Consider the following 11,944-nt stretch of genomic DNA (forward strand, 5'->3'; position numbering starts at 1 on the left):
TAGAGACCTAAATATGATTTCCATGTGTCTCACATGCAATGTTTCATGATATGATAAGAACTTGCTATGCTTCTATGATTATTTATGTGTGCTCATGATCTATGCATGTTGATAACCCTTATGATGTGCTGTGTGCCCAAATTATGCATGCTATTATGATGAGTTGTGTGCCCAAATTATGCATGTTTTTATGTTGTGCTGTGTGCCCAAATTTATACATGCTATTATGATAAGCTGTGTGCCCAAATTATGCATGTTTATGGTTAAGAAATATGATATGCATGATATGATAAGAACCATGATATGTATGACATGCTACTTTACTTTATATGGCTTGTACCAAGGGTGGGCTCCATAAGCGCCCCGGGGTCGATGGACTAAGAAACGTGCCTCGTTAGGGATGGGCTCCTAAGTGCTCCTAGGTCGATGGACTAAGAAACGTGCCTAGTATGTATGCCTTGTAGGGTTCAAGACTTGCTACCTTGGACCTACATAGGATGCGCGTATTTATGTATGTGGTACAAGCCGGGGCCTCCCTTATGTTGAGATTATGTTTAAGTATGTATATAATAAGTTTTCAAAAGACATGTTGCACATATTTTTCATGATACATGTTTTGAAAGTCATTTTGCATATACCTTACGATTATGCCATGATATACCATGATACTTATGATTATGTTATGATATGCCAGGATGCACTTTACGATTATGTCTTGATATGCCATGATACCATACGATTATGTTACGATATTCCATGATGTACTTTATGACTTGATACAATTTGATGCTCTTATTGAATATGACATGATATGATATGATGTTCTGTATTTTATGTTTATGAAAGTCACGTTACGATGCTTCTATACATGATATGATGAGTTTGTCTCCATGCTTTATGCCTTGATGATTATGTTATGCTATACGGTTTTTGTGAGTAGGAAAGGATCTTACTGAGCCTTGTGTGCTCATAGCTTACTTTCCTTGTACCACATATAAAGGCAAGGAATGGATGAACTAAGGGAGCAGCAGGAGGGGCAAGAAGGATGTGTGTGGTAGTGGCTTGGCTAAAAGAGAAAGACCTACTTTTGTTTAATAAGAATTATACTTAGCTTATGTTATTGTTTCATGACTCCATGACATTTAATCATGCTTATTGGTATTATGACTTAAAATCATGTTAAGCATGCTATGTGACCTTATATGCTAGGTAGTTAGTCATGTTGATTTGAAAATTAAAGAAAAGTTTTAAAAGAAAAAAAAATTCTATAAACAAGACTTCCGCTGTTTTAAGTAGAAAAGAATATTAATAATAAGTAAGTAAGTAAAGTAACCCTCGTCCCTTGAGCAGGAGGGTCGGGGCGTTACAGATACAAAGCTCGTATTGTTGCTAAAGGTTATTCTCAGGAATATGGTATGGTTTATGAAGAAACATTTGCTCCTGTTGTAAACATGACAACTGTTCATACTCTGATTGTTGTTGCTTCTGTTTGTCGATGGAGAATATCTCAGATGGATGCCAAGAATGCATTTCTAAATGGTGATCTTCATGAAGAAGTTTATATGACACCTCCTCCTAGTATTTCACACAAACCCAGTGAAGTTTGCAGGCTTCGTAAAGCGCTTTATGGTCTCAAACAAGCACCTCGTGCTTGGTTTGAGAAGTTTTCTACAATGATTACTTCGTTTGGTTTTCATCCTAGTAATTATGATTCAGTATTTTTTGTCAGATGTACGAGTGCAGGTCGTATTCTTTTATCATTATATGTTGATGACATGAATATTACTGGTGATGATTCTAATGGAATTGCTTCTTTGAAGTCTGAGTTGGCTCATTGTTTTGCTATGAAAGAATTGGATATACTACGCTACTTTCTGGGCATTGAGGTTGCTTATTCCCCGAAAGGTTATCTTAGAGCGTGCTCGTCTTACTGATAATAGAGTTGTTGATACTCCTATTGAAACTAATACTCGATATTCTCTATCTGATGGCTCACCTTTGCCAGATCTTAGTTTGTACAGAACTATTGTTGGAAGCTTGGTGTATCTTACCGTGACTCGTTCAGATATTGCGTATGCTGTTCATGTGATTAGTCAATTTATCGTTGCACCAACTACAGTTCATTGGACTGCTGTTCTTCGTATTCTCAGGTATCTTCGCGGCACTCAATTTCAAAGCCTTTTATTTCCTTCTACTTCATCTCTTGAGCTGCGTGCATACTCTGATGCGGATTGGACTAGTGATCCTACGGATCGTAAATCTACCATTGGCTTCTGCATTTTTCTTGGTGATTCCCTCATTTCTTGGAAGAGTAAAAAATAAGATATTATTTCTAGATCTTCCACTGAAGCTGAGTATCATGTCATGGCCTCAACTACTTGTGAGATAGTTTGGTTGCGTTGGTTGCTCGCGGATATGGGTGTCTCTCTTCGTCAACCTACTTCGTTATATTGTGATAATCAGAGTGCTATTCAAATTACGTGCAATTCAGTTTTTCATGAGCGGATAAAACATATTGAAATTAATTGTCACATTACTCGTCACCATCTTCAGATTAGCACCATCACATTGCTTTTTGTTCCTTCAAAATTATAAATTGCCGATATGTTTACCAAACCTCATTCCGCTTCGCGCTTCCAATTTTTATCTGACAAACTCTCAATGCTTCTGGCTGTAGCATCGTGAGTTTGAGGGGGGATGTTAGATTATATAATTTATATTATATAATCTATTAGAATTATTTGTTTATAGTTTTGAGGGCAATTTAATCTTTTACCTTTTCAATTTAGGATTTAGATATTAAATATTTTTTTTCTTATAATTAATTATATAAAGAATTTATTCTTTTTATTTTTTTTCATCAATTTTAAATTCAATAATATGATTAACTCAGGATAGCTCATTGTAAACTATGATCTCTCTAAAAAAACAAATCAGTGGGATTTGTCCGTTAGAGTCAGGAGCTCATTGTTGATGCCAATAAAGGGCGTGTTAAAAAAAAAGATGAGAATGCTAGAATTTAATTTTATAAAATTAAAAGGAAATACTATTCTATCTAATCTTAGGTTGATTAAAATCTAGTCCAAAATATCTAATACGAACAAAAGGAAAGTGACTCCATTTGCTTTTAGCGAATGAAGTTTACAATTTTTCAAACAATTTAATATAATACATTTATCAGTTTTAAAATTATTAAAGGAATAAATTATAAATAGTATATGATATTTTTTATGGGACGATAAAAAAGAGTATGTGAATAACAATACTTAATATGATATATATAAATAGATTAATAGTTCCTTTTCTATTTTTATTAAGATTCCTTTAACTAGATATATTAAGAGATTTATTGCTCACCCCTACTTATGAAATTTAGTATATTAATAGAGAAGATATAGAGATAATAAATTAATTAAAAGGATAAAAAAACATTTTTAAGTTATTAGAGTTTTTATTTATAAGTTACTGAAAATACTTTATTTCACTGTTCTTGAAGTGGACATAAACTAGTTGCTATACTATGAAATAACTATATCTTAATTGTTACACAGTGTTAATATATTTTTTAAAATTTAATTTAATAAAAAAATGTTATTAAAAAGCACTTATATATATATATATCAACTTGGTTATCCTTAAATTCGATTAATATTATTTTTAAAAGATTAAAATCATCATAAAATTATTATAGTAATTATTTAGTAGTATTTAATAATTATTTTAGTTAAGTTTGTATAATTTTCAATAGATTTGTAGTTGCTATAATAATACTAAAATAAAGGTTATTTTTAATAAAAAAATATGTCGACTTCTAATTTTTTTTTCTATCTATTTTATTAAACGTTTATTCTTTTCACTCTTTCACATACACTTCCTAGTATATAAAAACAGAGATGATATATCCCATGGGACGGCAGATCACATGGTTATTGCATGGGCTTTATGACCTTTTGCCATCAAGAGATGATTCATTGCCCCCCGCCCCCAGTACAATTGGTAGTTATTGATCACATACGGCTTAGGTCAATTTTAAACTAGTTTAAAATATCTAGTTAGTTGGGTCTCTTGTATTAGGGTTAAATATTCTCCATGATTTATCATTTAAAAAGTTTGTGTCTAGTGGAGGAAGTTGGCAATACTGAACCGTCTCGGAGGAGTGTTATCATCTGTTTGTTATTCCTAGAGATAGATGAATCGAAAGTAAGACATTCATGGTAAACATAAACGCAAGCGCGCCCATAGCAAAGTCTACGCCCAATCACCGGCGTTGGCCAGCACAAACCATTGGCCTTGAGGGTCGCAGCTCGAGTCGGAGGTCAAGCACCGGCAAGGGTTCGTCACCACCGTTCTCCCGTCGCCGCCGACTTCCAGGCACAGAGAAGTCCCGTCCTCCATCTTCGTCGACACGTGCAGCTGCGAGTCAGACAGCGGCGTCCACCTCGTCTGGCATTCGGCCAGCCGCACCTCCTTCCCCTCGCCGCCGGCGGTCATGCAGGAGGAGCTCGAGCCGTTGCTCAGCGACAGTGTCTGGTTACCAGTGTAGCTCCACCGGTCCACGCACCGGCCGCTGTCGGAGAGCACCAGGCGCTGGGAGGAATCGTCGACCGAGACGCAGAGACCAGACAGGGGGTGCAGGATCGTAATGTGGCCGGGAAGCATCGGGCCGGGGCCTCGGAAAGGCTTCTGAATCGACTGAAGCCTCGTCAGATGAGGTTGGCTTTTGATGCCGCTCCAGTCGAACGACATCAGGCCGTACATCTCGTCGTGGTCAACGATACCTGATCGGAGATAGTAGCTCCCCTGCAGTGCCCAGAACGCCCAATCTATGTCGTGGGCGGCGGCGTACGCCAGAGCGCAGCTGAAGTAGCGGTTGTCGTTGGTGTTCGTGCCGCGCAGGTCGAGCCCGAACTCGCTCAGGATCAAGGGGAAGTTCCGTTCGAGCAGGAACCCCGCCTGCTTGATGACTCTGCCGACGATGCGGCCACAGACGTCGTTGGCGTTTCCGTCGGCCCATTCCGAGTCGTCGGTGAAACCGTACCAGTGAACCTCGAAGACGAGCTTGTTGGCGAAGGAGAAGCTGATGTTAACCTCCCGGTCCACCAGGAAGCTGAGGTCGGTGTCGAAGTTGAGCCCTGAGAGGATGACGAGCACGTCGCCGTTGGCGGCGTGCACCGCCTCTGCCCCCAATTGCATGTACCTGCAGGAACAAAGGCACATCCATGAATCCGCCGGAGTTCTTCTCCTTTATAACAACATCGATCGAGAGACTCACTTGTACCAGTCGTCGACGTTCTCTCTCTTTCCTCTGAGCTCGTTCCTCAGGCTCATGCCGACGACATTCGTGTGCCCTTTGAACAGAGCCGCCATGTTTGTCAGGCCTTGAATCCACAAATCCGGATCGAAGTGCTCGTCCCCGAAGAAGCCATTGCCGTCGTTTCGGTCGCAGCACCACCCCGGCGTGGTGATATGATTGTCCAAGATCACCATCACGTCGTTGGCCGCTAAGTTTTCCACCACCGCCTGCAAATTTTCTCTCGAGAATCAGTAGATTTCATATATACGTATAATAATCTCTTGTTGATTATATTATACATACCACGAATGCTTGGATGAGAGGAAGATCTAGCAGTTTTGGGTTGTTGGCTTGGATTCCGGCGATGGCGTTGCCGAGGCCGAGGCCGTCGAAGGACTCCCGGACAGTGCGGCTAGAGACGGATTTGTCGGTGGCGAGGAGCAACGGCCACGTCAAGCGGACGCAGTTGAAGCCCATGCTCCTGATCATCTTAGAGATCCTGTCCAGCGGGCTCTTCGACAGGCCCTCCGCCAGCACCGGCTCCAAGTGCGACGGCCAGTTGATGCACGCCAGCTTCACCCGCACGCCGGTCTTGTCGTCCACTATCCACCGCGACGCCGTCCCCAGCGGCCCGGTGGCCGCCGCCGCATGGTCGGCGAAAAACAGACAGAGGAGCAGCGGAAGGACGAGCAGTCCTGTGGAACGAGGCGACGGCTGTTTCATGGCGGTTCTATGGAATGCTGCAGGGAACATACTGGTCGACGGAGTATATAAAGAGAGAGCAAGTGGACGGATCTTTCCATTAATAGCAAGTTCCTACGTTAATGGCAAAAAAATTACGGCAACGATGTGCTCGACTTAACGCATTCCATTTTGGCCAAAATTTAAGGAGGTACAGATGCAGGCCGAGAATCATTTTGGCAAAAAAATAAAGATTTCCTTTAATTAAAATAACAAAACAAAAAAGAAATGAATAATCAAAAAAATAATATTATGGTACCATACAAAATATAGTTGGTGAATAATAATAACCTTTAATACTGGGTGCAACCCCGACCCTAGGAGGTACGGGTCTTCAATTTTTTAATAAAGCAAAAAATTATTTATAATGGCTTCTTTTGATGTTTATAGATATAAAATCATTTATAATACTATTAATTTTAAGATTTTCCTAAAATCTGTTTTTCAATATATAGAATTACTAATCCCTCTTATAACATTATTGATCACATGTATATTTTTTATAATTTTAATTTTGAAAAACTTTTTTAGCCGATCCTACAATAACCGACATAGTTAAGTAATTATAATATTTGGATAACAATCTATATTTTTTTTACAAAATTAAAAATATCAATTGCCTCATTTGGTAAGTCACTTGTAATATTTCCAATTCTGTAAATCAATCATCTAATTCAACATTTAATGAATTGTCATGTGTAAAAATGGATGTTAAATTAATATAATATTTTCTCAACTCATCGTTATCCAATGATTTTAATGTTTTTGAATCAAACAAAAAATTAAATATATTTTCAAATGTTCTCATTTTATCGAATCTACTTTTCCAAGAAGAAATTATTATGTCTACAATGATCACAAAATAATCAATTTTAAAATACACTTTAGGTGATAGTGAAATTTCATCATCTTCTTTCTCATCAAATTATTTTTTTCTAAAAATATGACGTTTCATTGAAAATATTGGCTCTATATTTATATCAAATGCAAGAATTTTAGCAATAGTCAAACTTATTGCAAAACCATTGTTCCAATATTTTTCAAAATATGATTTTACAACATCTAATTGTTTCATAGCATAATTAATGCACATAAATTTTGATTGTAACTTCTTATTTATTATATTTATAGCAAATAAAATGTCATACCAAATAACCATACCAAGTAAAAAATTTAAAATTTTCAATTGAGTTAACTATACTTTCAGTTTCACTCTTAGACTTTGCATCATTATAAATTTTATATAACTCTAATACGGCACATCACACTTCAATAGCTTGAAATCTAATAGCTTGAACACTTTTAATACGACTTTTCCAATGCGTGTTTGAAAAAGATTTGATAGTTAATCCTTTCACATTATCAAGTAAAACTTTCCATCTTTTAGGAGAACTTGAAAACAATATGTATATGCATTGGACTACTTCAGAAAAAAGAAATGACTTTAACACAAGAATGTGTCATATTACTAAGAGTCGAATGAAGAGTATGACAAGCACATGACATGTATAACGCTCTTGGATTTATTTCAAACAATCTCTTTTGAACTCCTTGGTGTTTTCCTTTCATATTAGAATCATTATCGTAACTTTGATCTCTAATATTTTCAATACTAAGATCAAGTGATTTAAACACATTTTGTAATTTATTAAAAAGTCTAAAACCAGATGTATCATTAACTTTTAGAAACTCTAAAAAACATTCTTCTATTTTGACATTGCTAGATGATATATTAACATATTGTACTATGAAAGTCATTTATTCTTGATGACTTATATTTGGAGTACAATCAGAAATTATTGAAAAATATTTTGCCTCCTTAATTTTCTTAATGATAGTACTTCTAACATTATCAGCTAAAAGGGAAATTAACTCACTCTGAATTTTATGACCAAGATAATGATGATGAATTTATGATTTTGAATGTGTCTAATATGATCTTGCATCACAACGTCAAATTCAATAATCGTTTCAATCAACCCTAAAAAGTTTCTATTACTTTCTTGATATCGTTTCTCATCAGATCCCCGAAAAGCAAACAATGTTTAGAAAGATATTTTACAATTGCTAATATTCTTATAAGAACTTGTCTCCAACACTCTCTTTCTTTATAGATTTCTAGTTATAGATCTTTATCAATTGTTTCATTTTTATCTAATCTCATTTTTAATTCTTTCCAAAAGTTCAATTAGTTATATATTCAATAGAATTTTCATATTTTTTAAGCATTGATGAGCAACTCTAGATTATCTTGCGAGATAGTGATGCTGTTGGGTTTGCCTGCTTCCTCCATTTTTGTAATCTCATATTCAGGTAAATAGTTCCCACAGACAGCGCCAAATTTGATCCTGTCTGAGATCTGCGAAGATGAACACTGGTTCTAATGAATGATGATGACCTCCGGTGAAGATGAACTCTGAAGATTTGAAGAAACTCCTCAATACTCCTGCGCACAATGAGACGAGCCAACAAAGTGTTAGTGACCTAAGACCGGAGTGGGATCCCTGGCTAGGCCTTCTGATGCTCAAGTCAGTTCCTCTCATAGATGGAAGAAGAAGAAGAAGAACAATAACTGAAGTGAAAATAGAGTTTAGATGCTTGAACTTGCGTACCTTGCCAACGAAGAAGATCCCCCATTTTATACTACCTCACGTGACCTTCATAGTCATGAGATGGTCCTCGTTTCATTAGAGTTTGTTAGAAAATGAAGTCCTTTTCTATACTTCGTGAAATAATCTTTTAAGGAATCTTTTTTGTACCCCAGATATACCTATTTTATCGTTTATGACTTGTATTTATAATGGGGGCACGTCATCATAATTGAAGAAGCTTCTAGAAGATATTTCTCATCAAATATTTTATTAAGCATATCTCGGCTGATCGTTCAAGTCGGCCACATATACTCTTAAGAATGCCTCCTGTTGGATATGTCTCGACCGGTCGCTCAAACCGACCGTATATACTATTAAGAATGTCTCCTGTTGAATATGTCTCGATTGGTCATTCAAGTCGACCGTATATCAGGAATATATTATAAGGTTAAGTAACTTTATGCACAAGCGGGCTTTGCCCGGCCGAGCATATATGAGCACATGAGTGCTTGCTCAGCCTATGGTCGGCCGATAATATACTAGAAATCATACATAAAGCTAAATGCCTTTATGCTCGGGTGAGCTTTGCCCAGCCAAGAATATATAAGCACATGAGTGCTCACTCGGCCTGCGGTCGACCGGTAATATGCTAGAAATCATACATAAGGCTAACTGCCTTTATGCTTGGGTGGATTTTGCCCAGTTGAGCATATATGAGCACGTGGGTGCTAACTCGGCTTGCGGTCGATCGGTAATATGCTAGAAACCATACATAAGGCTAAATGTCTTTATGCTCGGGCAGACTTTGCCCAATCGAGCATATATGAATGAGCACATGAGTACTCGCTTGGCCTACGGTCGGCCGATAATATGCTAGAAATCATACATAAAGCTAACTGCCTTTATGCTCGAGTGGCCTTTGCTCGGTCGAGAATATATGAGCATGTGGGTGCTAACTCGACTTGCAGTCTGTCAGTAATATGCTAGAAACCATACATAAGGTTAAATGCCTTTATGCTCGAGTGGACTTTGCCCAATCGAGCATATATGAATGAGCACATGAGTGCTCGCTTGGCTTGCGGTCAGCCGATAATATGCTAGAAATCATACATAAAGCTAACTACCTTTATGCTCAGGCGGACTTTGCCCGACCGAGCATATATGAGCACGTGGATGCTCATTCGGCCTGCGATCGACCTATAATATGCTAGAAATCATACATAAGGCTAAATACCTTTATGCTCGAGCGGGCTTTCCCCGACCGAGCATATATGACCACATGAGTGCTCGCTCGGCCTGCGGTCGGCAGGTAATATATCTTTCTTATCTTTCTGGACTTAAATGTTGGATCGAAAGCGCTAGAGGGGGGTGAATAGTGCTCGTGGCTTTCACTCGTTTCGGAATCTTAAAACAATAGAGAGTTTAAAGCAGCGGAAATGAAATAAAGACAAACACACATAAACACACCAAGATTTACTTGGTTCGGAGCCTTGAGCGACTCCAACTCCAAGGCCCACGCTCGTTGAGCATTTACAGTGGGCAACAACTATTTTTCGTAAAATTTATTACAAGCTAAGTACAAATAAACTGTAAGTAAACTTTAAACCGACAACAACAAAATGGAAATTGAAGCTTCGGGTCGTCGGTAAGTTGTTGCAGCACTTCGGGATCGTCTCGTAAGCAGCTTGCAGCGTAAGGATTGCTTGGAATTCGTTATCTCTAGCTGCTGCTTGAAGACCCCTTTTATACAGTGCTGGAGGCACCTCCATGCCTGTTCGAGGCGCCTCCAGGCCGCCAAGTTGCACGCGTGGGTCAACTCTGATTTGGTCGCGCCTTATCCCACTGAAGGCACCTCCAAGCTGGTCCAAGGCACCTCCATCGCTGGTCCAAGGCGCCTCCAACTCCTCTGGACAACTGGCTTCGGTTAGCACCCGAGGTGCCTCCAAGACCCATGGAGGCGCCTCAGACACTGTTCATCCGAGGTTAAATGTGCTCCTTTGTTCCTGCAAAATGTGTTAGTTCCAAACACAAACCCTGCAAAATAAAGTTAGCACATAAATATGATAAATGATATCGACAGTCATCGAACTGTCCGAGTCTGACTTCGGATTTCCAACCGGAAACCCTAGGTCGACCCGACGCTTACTGTTCCCTTTACGGGGAACGTGTCCTCACCTACTCCACTCAGGAGATTTACCTGTTGCCAGTGCAATCCTCTAGATCGACTTGACTTTTGCTCAGCGTTCGAAACTTCCGGACTTTCTGCTGGACTTCCGCTTCTCGGCTCGTCTAGTCTTTCACCTGGTTCGCGACACCAGGACTTTCCACCTAGGGTTACCTCCCCTAGGACTTTTGCCTGAAGCTCTCAACCCGCCAAGACTTTCCGCATAGGGTTACCACCCCCTATGACCTAGGGTTACCATCCCCTAGGGTTTTCTACTTGCCTAACCGCAGCTAGGACTTTCTTAAAACACTCAATTAAGTACGTTAGATCACAAAACAACTTAACTTTAAATTCCTTTTCCATTATCAAAACAACGGTCGATCGTCGGATGCTTCCCGCACCAACAATCTCCCCCTTTTTGATTATGACAACTGAAATTCAAAGCTAAGTAAAATAGATGCATAAAGTTTAAGTAAGCAAGCTTACTAAATTTTGAATGCACGCATTGTAACACCCATAGGATCCCTAATGATTTCATATGAATTGTTGCATGATTAGAATGAACCTTATGTGAATTTTTCCAAAAATAAGAGAAAATAGAACTAAAAAAAAAAAGAGGCATGACCAAGGTTTGAACCTTGGACCTCTTGTTGGATGCATGTATGTGTTAACCAGTAGCCCCAGCAGGGGTGTACTATTAGAAAGAGGAGGGAAATGATAGTTAAAGGTAGGAAAGGTGAAGGCTCCCTTCACTTAGGAGGAAAAGTTTGAGTTTAATTCTTCTTCCTCCAATGAAAATTTCATTTGTCTTCTTCCTTTCATGAATAGGAATAAGAGAGCTAAGGGAAGAAAAGATTATTTTCTCTTCTTCTCCTCATTAAGAATAAATAGGAAAATGGGAAAGAAAACTTCATTTTGCTTCCCTCTTCCTCCTTCCTCCTCCTCTCCACCGAAATCAAGCCCTCACCATCACCATTACCGAAACCAAGCCAAAGGAGTTCTCCTAGGAAAACTTCACAAAAGCAAGGGTACTTTCATTAGTAAAACAAGCGAAAGGATGTAAGTAATCCCCTCACCTGCAGTACAAGTAGCTTTCGTACGTTTCTACGCTTAAAAGTTCTTGAAAACCTAGGATCTTGCCTTGTAATTTCGGCC

At 38.8% G+C, this 11,944-nt stretch overlaps 1 protein-coding gene across 1 annotated transcript; it reads right to left on the reverse strand.

Annotated features, from left to right (window-relative positions):
* Positions 1-4,248: 4,248 nt before the first annotated feature.
* On the reverse strand, positions 4,249-5,935 carry LOC122004410 (glycosyl hydrolase 5 family protein-like). The gene is made up of 3 exons (XM_042559303.1): positions 5,597-5,935; positions 5,273-5,520; positions 4,249-5,197 (listed from the first exon to the last, which is right to left on the reverse strand). The coding sequence occupies exons 1-3, from the start codon at positions 5,780-5,782 to the stop codon at positions 4,249-4,251; spliced, it is 1,383 nt and encodes a 460-aa protein (XP_042415237.1). The 5' UTR covers positions 5,783-5,935.
* Between the last annotated feature and the right edge of the window lie 6,009 nt (positions 5,936-11,944).

This window comes from Zingiber officinale, chromosome 7B, assembly GCF_018446385.1.
Source record: "Zingiber officinale cultivar Zhangliang chromosome 7B, Zo_v1.1, whole genome shotgun sequence".
NCBI lineage: Eukaryota > Viridiplantae > Streptophyta > Magnoliopsida > Zingiberales > Zingiberaceae > Zingiber > Zingiber officinale.